The sequence below is a fragment of the Pseudophryne corroboree genome, chromosome 1, assembly GCF_028390025.1.
Source record: "Pseudophryne corroboree isolate aPseCor3 chromosome 1, aPseCor3.hap2, whole genome shotgun sequence".
Lineage (NCBI taxonomy): Eukaryota > Metazoa > Chordata > Amphibia > Anura > Myobatrachidae > Pseudophryne > Pseudophryne corroboree.
The window spans coordinates 405815439-405836554 of NC_086444.1; the positions used below are offsets into that span (position 1 = coordinate 405815439).

Consider the following 21116-nt stretch of genomic DNA (forward strand, 5'->3'; position numbering starts at 1 on the left):
CTCTCAATGCTGAAAGTGGACAAATCTATGGGGCCAGATGGGATACATCCAAGGATACTAAAAGAACTTAAAGAGGTGCTGGTAGCACCATTGACAGAATTATTCAACCAGTCATTAGCTACAGGAGTAATTCCAGAGGACTGGAAAAGAGCAAACGTAGTCCCACTGCACAAAAGTGGAAGCAAGGAAGAGGCAAACAACTACAGACCAGTGAGTCTTACATCAGTAGTAGGGAAATTGATAGAAACACTCTTAAAAGAAAGAGTTGTAGATTATCTCAAATCCGGCAATTTACAGGATCCCAAACAGCATGGATTCACTGGGGGGAGATCATGTCAAACAAATCTTATTGACTTTTTTGATTGTGTGACTAAAGTGATGGATAAAGGTGGAGCCATGGATATAGCTTATCTAGACTTCAGTAAGGCTTTTGACACTGTTCCACATTGCAGACTGCTAAATAAACTTGAAAGTTTGGGATTGGATATTAGGATTATTGAATGGATAAGATCTTGGTTGAATGATAGAAAACAGAGAGTTGTGGTAAATGGAGTGCATTCACAGGAGGGAAATGTTACCAGTGGAGTACCCCAGGGATCTGTACTTGGACCAGTGCTTTTTAATATCTTTATTGGTGACATTGCAAATGGCATTAAAGGGAAAGTATGCCTTTTTGCAGATGACACAAAGGTATGCAACAGGGTAGACACACCAGGTGGGGTAAAACAAATGATTGAGGATCTAGGTAGACTAGAGGAATGGTCAAGAGTGTGGCAATTACAGTTTAATGCCAAAAAATGCAAAATCATGCACTTGGGTCTCAAAAATCCAAAAGCTAAATATAGTATTACTGGCACTATACTGGAAACTACTGAGGAGGAAAGGGATCTAGGAGTCACTATTTCAGATGACTTAAAGGCAGGTAAGCAATGTAACAAAGCATTGAGGAAGGCTAGTCAGATGCTTGGCTGCATTGGGAGAGGAATCAGCAGCAGAAAGAAAGAAGTAATAATGCCACTGTATAGGTCATTGGTACGGCCTCATCTAGAATACTGTATTCAGTTCTGGAGGCCATATCTTCAAAAGGATATTAATACATTAGAAACTGTACAAAGGAGGGCAACTAAAATGGTGCATGGCCTACATCACAAAACATACCCAGAAAGACTAAGAAATCTCAATATGTATAGTTTGGAGCAGAGAAGGGAAAGGGGGGACATGATAGAAACTTTCAAATATATCAAGGGTTTTAACAAAGTCCAGGAGGGAAACATTCTCCAAATGAAGAGAAGCAATAGGACACAAGGACATGCACTGAGACTGGAGGGGGGGAGGTTCAGGGGAAATTTGCAGAAAAATTAATTTGCAGAAAGGGTAGTGGACAAGTGGAATAACCTCCCATCAGAGGTGGTAGAGGCTAAGACAGTAGAGCAATTTAAACATGCATGGATAGACATAAGGATATCCTTACAAAGAAATAAGGATCAAATAAGGTTAGAGATAAAAAATTATGTAAAAAAAAAAAAGGGGGCAGACTAGATGGGCCAAGTGGTTCTTATCTGCCGACAAATTCTATGTTTCTATATTTCTAAAGTAGCCTTATGGTGGAAGAACACACTGTCTGACTGTACTTCTTCTCTACGGTTTCATTTTATCAGAATGACCGCAGATCAGCAACCGTTTCACAGTAAAGTGGTTCATGGGCCTGTCACTAGCTAACATAAGGGGATTTTCAGTGATGGACGCAGATCTTGCTTCCCGCAGCAAGATCTGCGTCTATCTCCTCACATGCTAGGGGCCGCCCAGCATGTGTGTGGCTCCGCCTCACAATGCGTCCGCAATTTTTTCTATTGGAGCGGTTGCATGTGACATCACACAGCCGCCCCACAAACCACACTCCCTTCTTGCCTTTAAAAGGAAGGCCTTCAGGGGCGTGGCTTGCCGGGCATGTGAGAGGGAGTTTGGAGGAATCCTTGTTTTATCCTGAAACTAGTGAATGATCCTGTTCTTTCCCTACCTACCTGACAGCCTCTGCTCCCTCTTCTGAGCGCTTCTCCTGCCTCAGACTCCCTCCGGATCGGCCCCTACCCGCATTGTGGCCTCCGCCACCTTGACTCTCTGCCATTCTGGAAGTGGAGCGCCATCCTGGGCGCCGGGTCCTTCCGTTGGAGCCACGTTGTGATGGAGCTCCCTGCGCCGGCGGCTCCTGCTCACCCCACTGCCGCCACTCCTGCCGGACTCCTGCTGTGTGCTGCTGCCCGGCTCCCACAGTCCGCGGACCGGAAGTGTCAGTGTGGAGGCCGCCGCTGCTGTGACCCTGGGAGGGACCCTGCCATTTCAGCCACTGTGCCTGTTAACTGGCTCCAGTTATCCTCTGCTCCTAGTTCTTACTATATCATTGGGACTGCTTTGTGTGTGGGGAATCCTGATCCCCAGAGGACCCTGAAGTATTTGGTAAGAGCCTGCATTTGCTCCCTCTCCCTCTGTGGGAACACACAGTTTATGCTGCAATATACCCTCTTCTTTCTACTCTGGGCACCATTAGCCTTGTCATTTTACCCTCCAGCTCATATCATCTGGGGTGTGGTATTGAAAGTCGACAGTAACTAGGTCGACAATGTCTAGGTCGACCACTATTGGTCGACAGTAACTAGGTCGACAGGGTGTCTTGGTCGACAGGGTCTTTAGGTCGACATGTTCTAGGTCTACAGGTCAAAAAGTCGACATGAGTTTTTAATGTTATTTTGGTGTCGTTTTCTTCGTAGAGTGACCGGGAACCTCAATTAGTGCACCGCGTCCCATCGCATGGTGCCTTCGCTCCGCTACCGCTTCGCTCGGCACAGATTACCGTTCCAATCGTAGTCCACGTGGATCGTTAAGTTTAAAAAGGTTCAAAAAAAGAAAAAAAATGTGAAAAACTCATGTCGACCTTTTGACCTGTCGACCTAGACCATGTCGACCTAAAGACCCTGTCGACCTAGACACCCTGTCAACCTAGTTACTGTCGACCAATAGAGGTCGACCTAGACATTGTCGACCTAGTTACTGTCGACTTTCAATCCGGATCCCATCATCTGTGTGCTGTCAGCTGTTCACATTTATATTTATTACTTGTGCCGGGCCAAAGGTCCTACATTTGGGCTGCATCACAGTGCGGGGTGGAAATGCTGCTGCAGCTTCCAAGCTTGAAAACTTTGCTAGGGTCCTCCTCGCAGCCCTCGCAGGGTGCTAGTCCCCCATCATCTTCTTCACCCTCAGGAAGCCCTCCCCAGCCTGATGACACGTCTCAGTCGACACAACAGATCCTGCTTGCCATATCGGCATCTGAGCAACGACTTACGGACACAATTGGTCAGGTGCAGGTCGACGTTACCCTCATTAGGCATGATATGCAGAAGATTTGTGAACGGATGGGAGAGGCGGAGTATTGTATTTCTGATCTGGAGGATCTGGCTAACCCTCTTAAAGATACGGTTGCTGATTTAACCACTCAGATGTCAGCGGTGAAAGCAAAATTATCCGATATTGAGGGTAGACTCCGCCATAATAATGTACTCTTTGTTGGCCTTCGGGAGAAGGCAGAAGGCTCCGCCCCTGAAAAATTCCTGGAGAAGTGGCTCCTCCAATTATTTCAACGTGACAACTTTAGTCCTCAATTTTCTGTGGAAAAAGCACTTCGTTTACCCGCTAGGGCCCCTCCATCGGGTACTTTTATAACTCGATTTCTACACTACAAATACCGTGACGCGGTCCTACGATTGGCTCACACTCAGGACCCTCTGAAGTTTGACAATCAAATTATTGCAGTTTATCCAGATTTTGCAGTGGATGTGCAGAAGTCCCACGCTCAGTTTTTCCAAATCAAGAGGAAGCTCCGTGACTGCCAAATGCAGTACTCCATGCTATTACCGGCTCGTTTGCGGGTTGTGCATGATGGCTCCACACATTTGTTCAATACTCCTCAGGAGGCCTGGCTGGACCGTAGACCTTGTGTCCCTATTTGAGGACGGTTGATCAAGTATTTTTTGCTTTCAGATGTTGGGCCTTTTATTTATTTTTATTCTTTTTGCTGATTTCCTGTCAGGCGCTCTTGAGTCTTGATGGGTTTACTACTACTGACGTTTTATATTTCTCAAAGTTCACTAAGCGGGTCTGTTGTTTTTTGTCCTAGGAGCTAAATGCTAGGATATAGTTTTTTAGAGAGGTGCTATTTGTCTCTTTACCCTGGGGTTAATATTGTGTTCTTAGTTTTAGTTAGATTGTTTTAGGGATCCAAGTATATCTAGGTTGTAATGGATGTACAGGGTAGGGGGTGGTTGGGATGTTTTGTGTTTGTTTTTGTTTTGTTTTTTATATCTGTGCTTGTGTCAATGTGTATTTTTTCTCTTTTTTCTTTTTGTGTCTATCGTCTCTGATTTGCTCATTTTGTGGTTTTTCTATGACTTGGCTGTTTGCTGGAGGTTTGCTGTAGTAGGCTTTTTCTTTTTTCCCTTTCCATATTGCAGGTTCGTCTATGATATGTGCCCCCATTGTATTTTATGCCTTGATTCTTCTGCCTCTCCGCTCTTTTCACTTATTCTTTCTCTCCTTCTGTCCCTTCTTTATCCCTCTTATGGCTGCGGGGGTTGATGGACTCTGCATACTCGGCTGGAATGTGAGGGGCCTGAATGACCGTATTAAGCATGCTCTTGTTTTACCGCAGGTAAAAAAGTATAGAGCTGACATCATATGTCTCTCTGAAACCCATCTGATTGGTACTAGAGCCCTAGCTCTCAGGAAACCTTGGGTTAGTCTCGCGTACCATTCCACTTTTTCTACTAATTCTAGAGGTGTTTCAGTTTTGATACGGAAGTCAGTCCATTTTCATTTGGTCCATAGCCAAATTGACCAGTATGTTAGATATGTTTTTCTTAGGGTGTATGTTAACCGTACACTTTTACCATATACTTGCTGTTTATATTTGCCCTCCCTACAATAATTAGGTGCTTCGACAAGCTATGTCGTTTATTGCTATTTCCCCCTCTGCTCCAGTCCTTTGCATAGGTGATTTCAACAATATTTTAGATAGAGATTTGGACAGGTGGACTGAGCTTCTGACTCAAGTACCCTCTTTCTCTTCTCCTCCTACCCCATTTGCAAAGTTAATTATAGATGTCTGGAGAATGAGACACCACCTGCAGATGCAATACTCTTCCCACTCGGCCAGTTTCCACACATTTTCAAGAATAAATTTGGCCTTGGTTTCCCCTGATCTAACCCCTAGAATAATTGATGTCCAATATTTGCAAAGGGGGATTTCAGACCACTCGCCTTTACTAGTGGCTTTAGATATTGTACCTCAACAAGTTAAATCCCTTTTTGGTTGACCTTGAAGAGTGATCATGATGCCTTGGTCCACAAATGGAATGACTTTGAATTGAATAATGCCACCTGTTTAGACCCCTTACTTAAGCATGATACCTTTAAGGTTGTTCTGTTAAAAAACCTAGCAGAGAGGAGGAATTAAGACTTGAACTTGCCTGTTCTCAATGTGAATCTAATTATCTTTCCACCAAAACACTTAGTGATTGTTGGAAGTGGGATTTGGCGAGGAAGGCCTGGTCTGACCACTTACTTGATAAATCCAAAAGTAAATTACTTTTTTTCTCAGCATGCCCTCTATTCACAGTTGGATACAGGAGGTAGTTATTTAGCTTTTCTAGCATGGGAGGAAAGGGCTGGAGGATCCAGTCAGAAGATTTGTGATCCTCAAGGCACACTGTTTTATACCACTCCTGAGATAGCTCAAGTTTTCTAGTCCTTTTACTCCTTGTTGTATGCCTCTAAAACCACCTCTACCCAAAGCCAATTGCAGCAGTACCTTTCTCACATTCATTTGCCCCAATTATCACAACAGTCTATTGATTTTTTGGACGCTAGTATATCCACAGAGGGTGTTGAGGCAGCTCTTGCCTCCTTACCCAATAAGAAAGCCCTGGGTAGTGATGGCACACCAGTTGAACCTATTTTGTCCCTTATCTTTTAAAATTATTTAACGCTTTGTTGGAGGATGGTTACTTGCCCCAATCTATGTCAGAGGCAATTATTGTAGTGATTATTAAGCCGGGCAAAGACCCTACAGTCCCGGACTCCTACCGCCCAATCTCTTTATTATCCACTGATTTTAGCTAAGATACTTGCACTTTGCCTTAATAGTGTCATTACATCCATTTTTCATGATAACCAGACAGGGCTCATGCTGGGCAAGTCTACTCTCCAAAACCTGAGATGGCTGTTTTGTCATTTGCAGAGGGGGAATCACTCGGGGCCGGAGGCTGTGGTGGTTTCCTTGGATGCTGCCAAGGCCTTCGACTCTGTGGAATGGGAATACTTATGGGAAGTCCTTAAAACATTTGCTTTTGGCCCCAAATTTATAAGGGGGTTACAATTGCTCTACTCCTCCCCTATGGCTTGAATATCTGTCAATGGTCCCCCTTTGCTCTAGATTGGGGTACCAGGCATGGCTGCCCGTTATCTCCTGCCCTCTTTGCCCTGGTCATTGAGTCTCTGGCATGTTCTACATGGGAGTCTCCAGATGTTAAAGGAATTACTATTGATTGACATGAGGATGTTGTCGCATTATTTGCTGATGATACAGTATGCTCTTGTTTCTCAATTATGTGGACACTTCACTGACCTCCCTTCTCAATATTGTTGATACCTTTGGATTTTATTCAGGCCTCTCCATTAATTGGAACAACTCTCATATTCTTCCCATATCTGGTGTTATCTCTGACCCATTACCTATTGTATGTTCACTGTAATGGACCCTGCGCTTCTGGTATGTTGGTGTCTGGATCACTCCTAATGTTACAACTTTTGTACAACAAGGCATAGACCAGGTCACGGAGAACCTGAAGCATCGGTCCCACATATGGAAGAAGCTTCCCCTCACTGTCACAGGTCGCATCAATCTCATTAAAATAGTGATGCAACCGAAGTACCTTTATTTACTACAACACTCTCCTGTTTATATCCCCAAGAAGGTTTTCAATAGTATTGATAGTGTTCTCTCTTCATTTGTTTGGGGTAATAAGACGTCTAGGGTTGCCCTGAGAGCTCTGGTTAAGACTAAAGCTGATGGAGGATTAGTCAAAACAATAAGTGAAACAGCAACTTTTGCCCTAGCTGCAGCTCGTTGATCGCCCAAAAAAGCACAACTTCTTTCTAGGTACAATGATATATAGAAGAGCGATCGCTAAGCGCTGCTATACACAGTTCAGGTTTGTATATTCCTGTACTCCTCAAAAAGAAAACATAATACAAGTTCCATCCATTAGCAGATTTCAAAATCTTTTTAATCAATCCTGAATCTTGCCACTGGAAACTGACCTGTATTAAAAAAGATGCATTCCCATAAAGGTTTCTTTAAGACTCCATGTAACATCAAACTCCTAATGTGGGGCCCATCTGAACACGGCTTACCTTTTTAATAAGCCCTATGTGCACCAAAAGGTATCTTTGGGTCCTTGCTTGTAGATGGACTCCCTATCTTCCCCACAGATGGCACCACCGTATTCGATAGGACAGCAGATCGTTTTGAAAAATATATTTCAATAATGTCTTAGATAAAAAAAAATGTAATATTCACAGAAACTGTGAGATATAAAAAATCATACAAAAGACATAAAACCAGGAGGCACCCTGGTATGAGCCAGCGAGGCCACTACCACTAACACCTCTTAGATGGAATGGGGGAATGTTACCAGCCAATGCGAGATTGTAGTAAAAATGCCCTTAAATAGGGGTCCCGACTTCTGTGGTGCGGTCAGGCTCAGGGTCCTCCTGTAATACCACCAATACGTTTCGGATATAATCCTTCCTCAGGGTGTGCAGTGGTAGTGACCAAGGGGGTCACTACCACTGCACACCCTGAGGAAGGATTACACCAGGGTGCCTCCTGGTTTTATGTCTTTTGTATGATTTTTATGTCTCACAGTTTCTGTGAATATTATTTTTTTTTAATCCAAGACATTATTGAAATATATTTTTCAAAACGATCTGCTGTCCTATCGAATACGGTGGTGCCATCTGTGGGGAAGATAGGGAGTCCATCTACAAGCAAGGACCCAAAGATACCTTTTGGTGCACATAGGGCTTATTATAAAGGTAAGCCGTGTTCAGATGGGCCCCACATTAGGAGTTTGATGTTACATGGAGTCTTAAAGAAACCTTTATGGGAATGCATCTTTTTTAATACAGGTCAGTTTCCAGTGGCAAGATTCAGGATTGATTAAAAAGATTTTTAAATCTGCTAATGGACGGATCTTGTATTATGTTTTCTTTTTGAGGAGTACGGGAATATACGAACTTGATGGAGGATTAGGTTTTACGAATATGCGCGCATATTACCTGGCTGCTCAGCTTATACAATTGTCTAATTGGATCTTAAAAAGGGATGGTCCGACGTTTGAGAGATTCTTTGCCGAGTATGTGGGGTCCCACTTCTCCCCTATTCAGTTTCTTCTTTCTGCTTCCTCTACTGCTGGTCTTTCCCCTCTACTCTGTCAATCACTACTTGTGTGGCGACAGACTCACTCTTACTATGACTGGAAAGAAACGGATACTGATACGCCACTTTGGTTAACCGCAGCGTATGGGAACTGTTGCATCTCTCACAGGATAATGTGTGGATTGGGGCGGGCCTTACAACTATTTCACAATTATTTGTAAATGCTGTTTTTAAATCTTTCACACAGCTGCAGGAGGAGCTTGATATACCCAATAAGTTTTTTTTATCGTTACCTGCAGCTCCGCCATGCAGTACAGGCACAATTTGGGGTCTCGCCTCCATCCATTTCCAGTTCGACAATTAAAGAACTGGTCATGGATCTGGGCACAAGGCGTCAAATATCCATCTTATATGCCAATCTCAGTACACATATTTGTCCGATTGTTTGTGACCTGCTTAAACTTAAGTGGGAGCAAGACATTGGTCCACTTGAGGATGACCAATGGCTCCAGGCGTTGTGCTCTCTTAAGTGCACTACCCCGTGTATCAAGTATCAACAAGTCTTCGCTTTTATCCTTCATAGAGTGTATAGAACCCCAGTCTCTCTATGTTAAGCCGGTTTAAGACCTAGCGCGGATTGTCCGCGATGTGGTGCCCCTGAAGCCGATTTCTGGCACTTACTATGGTTATGCCCAATGGTGTATGCTTTTTGGGAGGCAGTTTGGACAGATATACTACTTACTGAACCGGCGTTACAGCTAAGGCGGCTCTAGCTCAAATCTCTGATTAATTAAATGAAGGATGGGTAGGCGCCTGATATATTGCTGAGATCTCTAATGTGGCACCTTCTCCTTTTATTTTCTGGTCTACTCTCAAACCACTGGAATCCTTGCTGATTTTGAGATACTGTGAATTTTTTTTTTGCCTGTTGAATTGGAACTTTTTCACTGCTCTACTTATCTACATCATGCTTTTTATGTATGTACTTTTGATGTGTTTGCGATTAATGACCACAAACTACTGTTCTTAATGATGTCACCATGACACTCTTTATTGTTATATTCATGACACTGTGACATTTTTTAGTTTTGTATGTTTTTTCTCTGTGGAAAATTCAATGAAAAATTACACAAGTAAAAAAAAAAAAAAGGAAGGCCTTCACAGGTTTTCTCATTTGACCAGTCAGACTGCCAAACTACAGGGATAGGCACCACGGCCGTAACTAGGTGTGTGCGGAAGTGGCAGTGCTGTGTGCGGCACTTGTCAATTTTCTGTTTTAATTACTTTTCCCTTTGCTTTGCATCCCCCCTTTCTGAAGCCCAGCATCTCCTGACCACCTGTCTCCTACCCTGACCCCTTCTGTCACTAATACCTATACAACATTCATGAACTCAACTTGATATTTCTTTGTTATTCAGTCACACTGTCCTTTATTACATTTCAAGATGCTGCTACTCTTGCATAGAAAGGTAGATAATTCTAAGCTAGAGAATTCTAACTATTTGAAACTTATCTTGTACTTTGTGAAAAAATTATCAGCATTGCGGCTGAGCAGATCTATGTAGTGTGTGTCACGATCCGGGTATCTGGACGCCATTACTTACCCTTCAGATGCCTCCTAAGGCTGGCTCAGCGTTCCAGGACCGGATCCCGCTGTTCCTGAGTTTCCACATGCAGAATGTCAGAGTGGTGATTTCATCAGCCGCGGCCTCCGCTGTGCCCGCGTGGTTAAATGTGCGCTTGTCAGTCTGGCGTCTCCTGTCTCCTGTGGCCGGCGTCGCCATTACTGTTTCAATTCTCACATGGATTACAAACCAAACTTCCCTCCAAGTGTCTGCATGGGCGCAGCCATCTTGGATTTTGTCATCTGATCATTTCCACCAATCTGCTGTCTGTATTGTTGATTTGCATAATTGCCTAGCCAACCCCTTCCTTGCTGCAGGTATAAGTAAGCTGTGCCTGAGCAAGGAAGGCGTCAGTGCTTTGGTTGTCTAACCTAGTTCCAGTTTGTCTCTCTCCTGTGGTTGTCTTCCAGGTGCCAGCTCCTGTCTCCAGACTTCTGCTATAGAGACCCGCACCAGCATTCCATCTGCGGTGTAGCCTGACTCTCCGATCCATTCTGGACTCACCTGTTTCCAGTTATCAATCACCTGCTTCCAGCCCAGCTTCCAGCAGTGTACAGCTTCTCTTAAAGGGCCGGTGTCCTTTCTGCAGTTTACCACTCTCCACCGGTATTATTATTTCACCGCTCTCAAACTCCAAACTTCATTATCAATCACCTGCTTCCAGCCCAGCTTCCAGCAGTGTACAGCTTCTCTTAAAGGGCCGGTGTCCTTTCTGCAGTTTACCACTCTCCACCGGTATTATTATTTCATCGTTCTCAAGTTCGTTTATTATTTAACTGGTTCCAGCCAGTATCCACTCCGTACCAACAACAGTCTGGTTCCAGCCAGTATCCACAGCAGCCGTTTTATCTTCAGCAGCCCAGCCTTTCCTGGAACACCAGCTGGTACGATCCTGGGTTCTCTCCATTGCTACAGTCAGGCCTGGTAAGGACTTTCCAACTAGAAGATTATAAGAACTGTCTCACACTACCAGTGCCTGCGGCCCTTGCCACCCTGTAGTACCCAGGAATTGTATTTATCCTCTGTTGACTTTTATGTTTCCTTTACTGCTGCTGTGTTACGGAGTTTGTCATAATAAACATCATTGACTTTTATCCTGGTTGTCGTGGTCACGCCTTCGGGCAGTTATTCTACATGTTACTTACATGTCTAGGGGTCTGATACAACCTCCCAGGTTCCGTTACATCTCAGCCCCTACAACTGAGGCTGCCTCCCGTCAGCTCAGGCCCTCAGTTGTGACAGTAAGCACTGACCTAATGAATCCAGCCGGAGACCAGGATCAAGCGACCAGGCCGATGCAAGAACTGGCAGCCCGACTTGAACATCAGGAGGCTGCACAGGGCCACATCATCCGCTGTCTCCAGGATCTCTCTACACGGCTGGATGGGATTCAAACGACCCTCCGTGGACCTGGCACGTCCGGTGCGTCCACTACAGTGACACCAGCTGTAACCCCACCCACCTTACCCATTTCCAGTCCACATCTTCATCTTCCAACGCCAGCAAAATTTGATGGATCTCCAAGGTTCTGCAGGGGATTTCTCAATCAATGTGAAATCCACTTTGAGCTTCTACCTGGCAATTTCTTCAGTGACCGTACCAAAATTGCCTATATCATCTCCCTTCTCAGTGGCTCAGCCCTTGACTGGGCATCACCTTTATGGGAGAAGTCTGATCCCCTGCTATCCTCCTATACTGACTTTGTAGCTACATTCAGGCGCATCTTCGACGAGCCAGGCCGGATAACATCTGCTTCATCTGAGATTCTCCGTTTACGCCAGGGAACACGTACTGTGGGACAGTATCTTATACAGTTTAAAATCCTGGCATCCGAACTGGCATGGAACGACGAGGCCCTGTATGCTGCATTCTGGCATGGCTTATCAGAACGCATCAAGGATGAGTTAGCTACCAGAGACTTGCCCTCTAAGTTGGATGAGCTAATTTCTCTTTGCACGAAGGTTGATCTACGTTTCAGAGAGAGAGCAACCGAGCGAGGAAGATCATCTACTCCTAAATCTTCTGCTCCTCCTCCTCGTCAACCATCTCCATCCAAGGATGAGCCTATGCAAATTAGTCGTTCCCGTCTATCTCCCGCTGAGCGCCGAAGACGTCTCTCTGAGTCTCTGTCTCTACTGTGCAGCTCCGTCGCACACTATCAATGCCTGTCCCAAACGTCCGGGAAACTCCAGATCCTAGCTCGCCAAGGAGAGGGCCGGCTAGGAGTAATGATCTCCTCTCCATCTCCTCATGACTGTAACCTCCCAGTGTCGCTCCAAATTGCTCAACGTTACAGGAACGTCATTGCCCTCCTTGATTCCGGAGCAGCTGGGAATTTCATAACCGAAGCTTATGTTAAACGGTGGTCCCTACCCACCGAGAGACTGTCCTCGTCCATCTCTTTGACTGCCGTGGATGGCAGCAAGATTTTTGACGCAGTCATTTCCTTAAGGACTCTTCCAGTTCGTCTGAGAGTGGGAGTTCTTCATTCTGAGTATATTTCTTTTTTAGTGATTCCAAGAGCCACACATCCAGTGGTTTTAGGCCTTCCATGGCTCCGTCTCCACAACCCATCAATTGACTGGACGACTACGCAAATACTGGCATGGGGTCCCTCCTGTGCTGAGACTTGTTTAGCCAAAGTTCTTCCTGTTTGTTCTTCCTTCCCCAGGTCATCTGATGTTCCGCCTCCTCCATATCAAGACTTCACGGACGTGTTCAGTAAAGCCTCTGCTGATATCCTTCCTCCTCATAGAGAATGGGACTGCCCAATCGACCTCATTCCAGGGAAGGTTCCACCGCGAGGTCGAACTTATCCGTTGTCTCTGCCTGAGACACACTCCATGGAAGAGTACATCAAAGAGAACCTGGCGAAGGGTTTCATCCGACCATCTTCTTCTCCAGCCGGCGCAGGCTTCTTCTTCGTTAAGAAGAAAGACGGTGGTCTGCGTCCGTGCATCAACTACAGAGGTCTGAACGACATTACCGTCAAGAACCGATACCCTTTACCCCTGATTACCGAGCTCTTTGATAGAGTTAGTGGTGCAACTATTTTCACAAAGCTGGACTTGAGGGGTGCCTACAATCTCATCCGAATCCGTGAGGGTGACGAGTGGAAGACCGCCTTTAATACCCGTGACGGACATTATGAGTACCTCGTCATGCCCTTCGGATTGAGCAACGCTCCAGCAGTCTTCCAGCACTTCGTGAATGAGATTTTCAGGGACATCTTGTACCGCCATGTCGTGGTTTATCTAGACGACATCCTCATCTTTGCTAATAATCTCGAAGATCATCGTTTCTGGGTAAAAGAGGTTCTTTCCCGTCTCCGTGTCAATCACCTCTATTGTAAATTGGAGAAGTGTGTGTTTGAAGTTAAAACCATTCCGTTTCTAGGTTACATTGTGTCCGGTTCCGGACTAGAGATGGATCCTGAGAAACTCCAAGCAATCCAGAATTGGCCTATACCCTTAAGCCTCAAAGGGGTCCAGAGGTTCTTGGGGTTCGCCAATTATTATAGAAAATTTATACGAGACTTTTCCACCATTGTGGCGCCTATCACTGCATTAACCAAGAAAGGTGCTAATCCGTCCAAGTGGTCCGAGGAAGCTACACAGGCCTTTCACCTTCTGAAGCAACGGTTCATCTCTGCACCAGTTCTGAAACAGCCCGACACCGACTCTCCTTTTATCTTAGAGGTAGATGCCTCCTCCGTTGGAGTAGGAGCAGTGTTATCCCAGAGGGCCAAAGATGGACATCTACATCCTTGCAGTTTCTTCTCCCGGAAGTTCTCCCCAGCTGAGCGCAACTATGCCATTGGCGATCAGGAGTTGCTAGCCATCAAGCTCGCTCTGGAGGAGTGGAGATACCTGTTGGAGGGAGCTTCCCACTCAATCACCATACTTACCGACCACAAAAATCTTTTATATCTCAAAGGCGCACAATGTCTGAATCCTCGTCAGGCCAGATGGGCACTTTTCTTCTCTAGGTTTGACTTTAAACTCCAGTTCTGTCCAGGTTCTCAGAATCGTAAGGCCGATGCCCTTTCCCGCTCATGGGAGCAAGAAAATGAGTCCGAGTCTGCAGACAAGCATCCTATTATTAATCCGTTGGCATTCTCCACGGTAGGGATGGACTCTACGCCTCCACCAGGGAAAAGTTTTGTTAAGCCAGTTCTAAGGAAGAAGCTCATGCATTGGGCCCATGCTTCCCGTTTTGCTGGACATACAGGCATTCAAAAAACCCTTGAATTTATTTCTAGGTCCTACTGGTGGCCAACTCTGAAGAAGGACGTTATGGAATTTATTGCCTCCTGCCCAAAGTGTGCCCAACACAAAGTCTCCCGCCAGTCGCCTGCGGGGCAACTGGTTCCATTATCTGTTCCCCGTCGACCTTGGACCCATTTGTCGATGGACTTTGTTTCCGATCTACCTATCTGCAACAAGTTTAATACCATCTGGGTGGTAGTTGACCGGTTCACCAAGATGGCACATTTCATCCCTCTCACCGGTCTTCCGTCAGCTTCCAAGTTGGCTCAAGTGTTTATACAAGAGATCTTCCGACTTCACGGTCTTCCTGAAGAGATCATCTCGGATCGTGGAGTACAATTTGTAGCCAAATTTTGGCGAAGTTTGTGTCAAGCCCTCCAAGTCAAGTTAAAGTTTTCCACGGCTTACCATCCTCAGACCAATGGTCAAACCGAGAGGGTGAATCAGGACTTGGAGGCCTTCCTCCGTATATATGTGTCTTCCTCTCAAGATGACTGGGTTCAACTCCTTCCTTGGGCCGAGTTCAGCCACAACAATCAATACCATTCCTCATCTTCTTCTACACCATTCTTCATTAATTATGGATTCCACCCTAAAGTCCCAGAATTCCAACCGCTTCCCGCAACTTCTGTTCCAGCAGTGGATGTCACCTTGCGTCAGTTTTCAAATAACTGGAGGAACGTCCACGCAGCCCTGCTTAAAGCCTCATTCAGGTATAAGAAGTTTGCCGATAGGAAGCGTAGAGCGGTTCCTGCTCTCAAGGTGGGTGATCGTGTGTGGCTGTCCACGAAGAATTTGAGGTTGAGAGTTCCCAGCATGAAATTTGCACCTCGCTACATCGGACCCTTCAAGATTGAACAAGTCATCAATCCTGTTGCCTACAGGTTACAGTTACCATCCTTCTTGAAAATACCCAGGACATTTCATGTTTCTTTGTTGAAACCGCTGATCCTGAATCGGTTTCATTCCGCACTTCCTCCAGCTCCCAAAGTTCAGACTCAACGGGGAGTCGAGTACGAGGTGGCCAAGATTTTGGACTCACGTTTCCGTTACGGTCAGTTACAATACCTCATTGACTGGAAGGGCTATGGTCCTGAAGAACGCTCTTGGACCAATGCCTCAGACGTCCATGCTCCTGCCTTGGTCCGAAATTTCCACGCAAAGTTTCCTTTAAAGCCTAAGAAGTGTCCTGGGGCCACTCCTAAGGGGGGGGGGGGTGCTGTCACGATCCGGGTATCTGGACGCCATTACTTACCCTTCAGATGCCTCCTAAGGCTGGCTCAGCGTTCCAGGACCGGATCCCGCTGTTCCTGAGTTTCCACATGCAGAATGTCAGAGTGGTGATTTCATCAGCCGCGGCCTCCGCTGTGCCCGCGTGGTTAAATGTGCGCTTGTCAGTCTGGCGTCTCCTGTCTCCTGTGGCCGGCGTCGCCATTACTGTTTCAATTCTCACATGGATTACAAACCAAACTTCCCTCCAAGTGTCTGCATGGGCGCAGCCATCTTGGATTTTGTCATCTGATCATTTCCACCAATCTGCTGTCTGTATTGTTGATTTGCATAATTGCCTAGCCAACCCCTTCCTTGCTGCAGGTATAAGTAAGCTGTGCCTGAGCAAGGAAGGCGTCAGTGCTTTGGTTGTCTAACCTAGTTCCAGTTTGTCTCTCTCCTGTGGTTGTCTTCCAGGTGCCAGCTCCTGTCTCCAGACTTCTGCTATAGAGACCCGCACCAGCATTCCATCTGCGGTGTAGCCTGACTCTCCGATCCATTCTGGACTCACCTGTTTCCAGTTATCAATCACCTGCTTCCAGCCCAGCTTCCAGCAGTGTACAGCTTCTCTTAAAGGGCTGGTGTCCTTTCTGCAGTTTACCACTCTCCACCGGTATTATTATTTCACCGCTCTCAAACTCCAAACTTCATTATCAATCACCTGCTTCCAGCCCAGCTTCCAGCAGTGTACAGCTTCTCTTAAAGGGCCGGTGTCCTTTCTGCAGTTTACCACTCTCCACCGGTATTATTATTTCATCGTTCTCAAGTTCGTTTATTATTTAACTGGTTCCAGCCAGTATCCACTCCGTACCAACAACAGTCTGGTTCCAGCCAGTATCCACAGCAGCCGTTTTATCTTCAGCAGCCCAGCCTTTCCTGGAACACCAGCTGGTACGATCCTGGGTTCTCTCCATTGCTACAGTCAGGCCTGGTAAGGACTTTCCAACTAGAAGATTATAAGAACTGTCTCACACTACCAGTGCCTGCGGCCCTTGCCACCCTGTAGTACCCAGGAATTGTATTTATCCTCTGTTGACTTTTATGTTTCCTTTACTGCTGCTGTGTTACGGAGTTTGTCATAATAAACATCATTGACTTTTATCCTGGTTGTCGTGGTCACGCCTTCGGCAGTTATTCTACATGTTACTTACATGTCTAGGGGTCTGATACAACCTCCCAGGTTCCGTTACATTTCAGCCCCTACAACTGAGGCTGCCTCCCGTCAGCTCAGGCCCTCAGTTGTGACAGTGTGTGGCTGCAAAAGATTGGATGTGTGGCTGCACACTACATAGATCTGTTCAATTGCAATGCTGATTATAATTATTTTTTTTACAAAGTACCAGTAGCTTCATATAGTGTTTATAGTTTTTATGTAAATCAAATAGCTCCATGAGTAGGGTGTTTGATTGGAATTCAACAGGTTATAGGTTTGAATCCTGAGTATATAAGGGTTAATAAAGGTTATTGTAAATGTATACCAACGAGCTCTCAAGTTAAGTGCATGAATGTGGTATAAAGAGGATTTGTGTCCAAATCCATTTTCTTTGCAGCAGTCTATAAATATGCGTGTATTATACATATATATATAGAGAGAGAGAAATGTACAAACTTTCAGACACCGCGCTCTTAGGTCTATGCTTGTAAACGATTATGAGCCAAACACATACAGATGGAGAAATTTTCCAAGTCTTCTTAAAACCAATATTAAGCACCGGTGTCCGCAGGATCAATCAATAGGCGGACCGCTGCTCCCTTCTTCAAAATCCCACAATCCAAAACGGGACCAACATCTACCAGAAAAAGCATAGAAGGGGCGCTCTATAGTGCATTAAACATTTTAATAAAAGAAGGACATCAGTCAGCTTCAAAACACTGACAGGCATTTGCCAGTACCAAAATAATTAGCTGTGTGGGCTGGTTACCACATGGTTCTAATAGTATACTGCACCAGGCAATCTCCATCACTCCTCTCCATAATGTTGGGTTCTTCCCCACGCTGCTGACCGCCTCACAGTAGCTGCCGCGTGTGGAACCACTCCAAAGCCAATCAGAAGTTGGGAGTACCAGATGACTTCACGCGGCCACACCTAAGGGCATGGTCTCGTGACGTCAACTGGTACTCCGGGCTTCTGATCGGCTTTGGCTTGGTTCCACACGCAGCAGCTACTGTGAGGCTGGTCAGTGACATTACGGAGAGGAATGACAGAGATTGCCTTGTACAGTATAGTATTAGAACCATGTGGTAAACAGCCCACACAGCTATTTATTTCGGTATGGGCGATTGCCTGTCAGTGTTTTAATGTTGACTGATGTCTTTCTTTTATTAAAATGTTTAATGCACTATAGAGCGCCCCTTCTATGATTTTTTTTCTGATTTTATATATATGTGGAAATGGGCATCATACCATGGGCTTTCTCTAGTATCAATCTTGTCATACCCCTTCCCCCCACAAGGCATGCACCTTATGTCCTCATTGGAAAAAAGGGGGGGAAGGGGGCACCAATTCTCTCTGGCTCAGGGCACCAAAAAGTCTAGTTGCAGCTCTGGTGAACACAACAAACAGGGGGAACACAAATGTTATCCTTCAAGTGCATGACATTCCCTGGGCTTGCTAGCTAAACACCCATGGCTCCTTTGTAGCACATTGTACCTTTGGCTCAATACCTTTACAGAAAGGATTGCCATTCTGGAAACAGTTTGAATGCATAAACTATATGAATTTATTGGTACGAGAAACAGCAACGTTTCGGGTCTGCTCAGGACCCTTTATCAAGCAGCTTTGAATTACCATCCTTCTCTGAATCAGGTCCTTAGTACACATATACGCCAGTATGCTCACTTGTACGCTTCTTCCTAATCTGTAGAATTGGTTTCATAGCCATCATCAGTGTCAATGTGCATTTGCACTAGCCCTGTCCTTGGTGCAAATGATACATCTGAAAATGGGCATAATCAAAACTCTGCATAGCCCACTATTCCTTCAACATGGCCTCTCTGATATAAGGGAGTTATTCAGGAAGGATTGCAGATTCTGCAATCCTTTCTATCGCATGCTGGGGGCCCATCGCAGGGCAAGGCCGTCTGGCATGCTGAATAACACCCTTAGCCTACATGAAAGAGCTTCATACACAACAGTTGCTCCTGTTCAGTCACAAGTGGAGATGCTAATTATATGTGTATGAGGCTGCATTGCCTGTAGTTGCATAAGTTTGGTTCCAGAGAATGCTCAGTGCTAACAAAAATGCAAGATTTGTTCAGCAAATGTGCTAGCATTTTACTTTTCAGTTCCTGCTTTTCCATGTAATGGCCTGTTCTGCTCTAAACTTCATTTTGCTAAAATTATGTCTGCAATTTTGTTGATCTCTACTGCACATGTAACCTTATGTGTACATATCTTCCCAAGTGTATGACGTGCTCTATTGCATGATCCATGCAATGTGAATGAGGAGCTCTAATGTGTGGTGTAAAGTATATAAGGGGTACTACTGTGTGGCGTAACGTGTATAAGGGGTACTACTGTGTGTCGTAACTTGAATAAGGGGTATTATTGTGTAGTCATGTCCCTTCCCCGCAAGACCACAACCCTTTTTGGTGGGTGCGCATTCAGCACTCCCTGTCTCTATTTAAAATATGGGGGTCTCCCATCCTCTTCTGGCACAGAGCACCAAAATGTCTAGTTACAGGTCTGAATGCACCGGATTATGTTATTATCTTCCCATACATAGTTGGCAAAAGACTACATGGGGTCCTAGACAACATATTAGTTTGGACCACCGTTACCCACTCTTGTCTGAAAGAATGGTGCTAGTCGACTGTGATGTAATAAAATAAAACAAATATATATGACTTACATACCTGTTCTGACCTTGCCTCAATTTTCCTGTGTGTTAATGCTTCTTGTAAAATGGACACTGGAACTCCGAGAAGCTGTGCAAAGAAAGGAAAACACCTGTTGCTTGTGGCTGACCCAAACTGCTGTTATAGTCAATGGATGATTATACATATATTATGAAACACCAGGGAGCTGAGTAATTCTTGCCTTATCAAAAGTCACTGCATTGACTGAAAGATGTGTACAAGTTCCATGCTATACTTAAGCTGGGTACATACATACCTTTGTGATCACTTGGCTGATTGGGTCATATGCTCCCAATCAGCCAAGTAGTGTGTACCCAGCTTGACCTGATGTTAGAAATATGGGGAGTGGATGGCCCCATCTAAAATATTAAACAACACATACATTAAGATACGCCCTTCCAATCTGACAGTTGCAGGAGCATTTTAAGCGTTTATCCGCTAAACTCCTGCATATACGCTGATATAATATTCAGGCCTATCAGCCAATTTAGAGACACATATAATAAAGTCGAAAGAAAGCATTTGTCTTGGTGTGGTGAACCTAAGGATACAAAATGTACTTGTATTGATTTATTAAGATTAATAATTATAGTTATATAGTTATATTATTAGTTATTTCTCTGACGTCCTAGTGGATGCTGGGGACTCCGAAAGGACCATGGGGAATAGCGGCTCCGCAGGAGACTGGGCACAAAAGTAAAAGCTTTAAGACTACCTGGTGTGCACTGGCTCCTTCCCCCATGACCCTCCTCCAAGCCTCAGTTAGATTTTTGTGCCCGAACGAGAAGGGTGCAGTCTAGGTGGCTCTCCTGAGCTGCTTAGAAAAAAGTTTAGTTTTAGGTTTTTTATTTTCAGTGAGACCTGCTGGCAACAGGCTCACTGCATCGAGGGACTAAGGGGAGAAGAAGCGAACTCACCTGCGTGCAGAGTGGATTGGGCTTCTTAGGCTACTGGACATTAGCTCCAGAGGGACGATCACAGGCCCAGCCATGGATGGGTCCCAGAGCCGCGCCGCCGTCCCCCTTACAGAGCCAGAAGAGCAGAAGAGGTCCGGAAAAATCGGCGGCAGAAGACGTCCTGTCTTCAATAAGGTAGCGCACAGCACCGCAGCTGTGCGCCATTGCTCTCAGCACACTTCACACTCCGGTCACTGAGGGTGCAGGGCGCTGGGTGGGGGCGCCCTGAGACGCAATATAAACACCTTAGGGGGCAAAAAATGCATCACATATAGCTCCTGGGCTATATGGATGCATTTAACTCATGCCTGTTTTTCCATAAAAAAGCGGGAGAACGGCCGCCGAGAAGGGGGCGGAGCCTATCTCCTCAGCACACTGGCGCCATTTTTCCTCACAGCTCCGTTGGAGGGAAGCTCCCTGACTCTCCCCTGCAGTCCTGCACTACAGAAACGGTAAAACAAAGAGAGGGGGGGCACTAATTTGGCAGATAAATCTATACAGCAGCTATATAAGGGAAAAACACTTATATAAGGTTATCCCTGTATATATATATAGCGCTCTGGTGTGTGCTGGCAAACTCTCCCTCTGTCTCCCCAAAGGGCTAGTGGGGTCCTGTCCTCTATCAGAGCATTCCCTGTGTGTGTGCTG

General features: G+C 45.5%; 1 protein-coding gene across 1 annotated transcript in view; it reads right to left on the reverse strand.

Moving 5' to 3' along the window:
* The window catches only part of MYO1H (myosin IH), a 258284-nt gene that overhangs the window by 202700 nt on the left and 34468 nt on the right, over positions 1-21116 (reverse strand). Inside the window, exon 9 of the mRNA XM_063939130.1 lies at positions 19510-19581. Coding sequence (XP_063795200.1) covers positions 19510-19581 — 72 coding nt within the window. The remainder of the gene's footprint in view (positions 1-19509; positions 19582-21116) is intronic.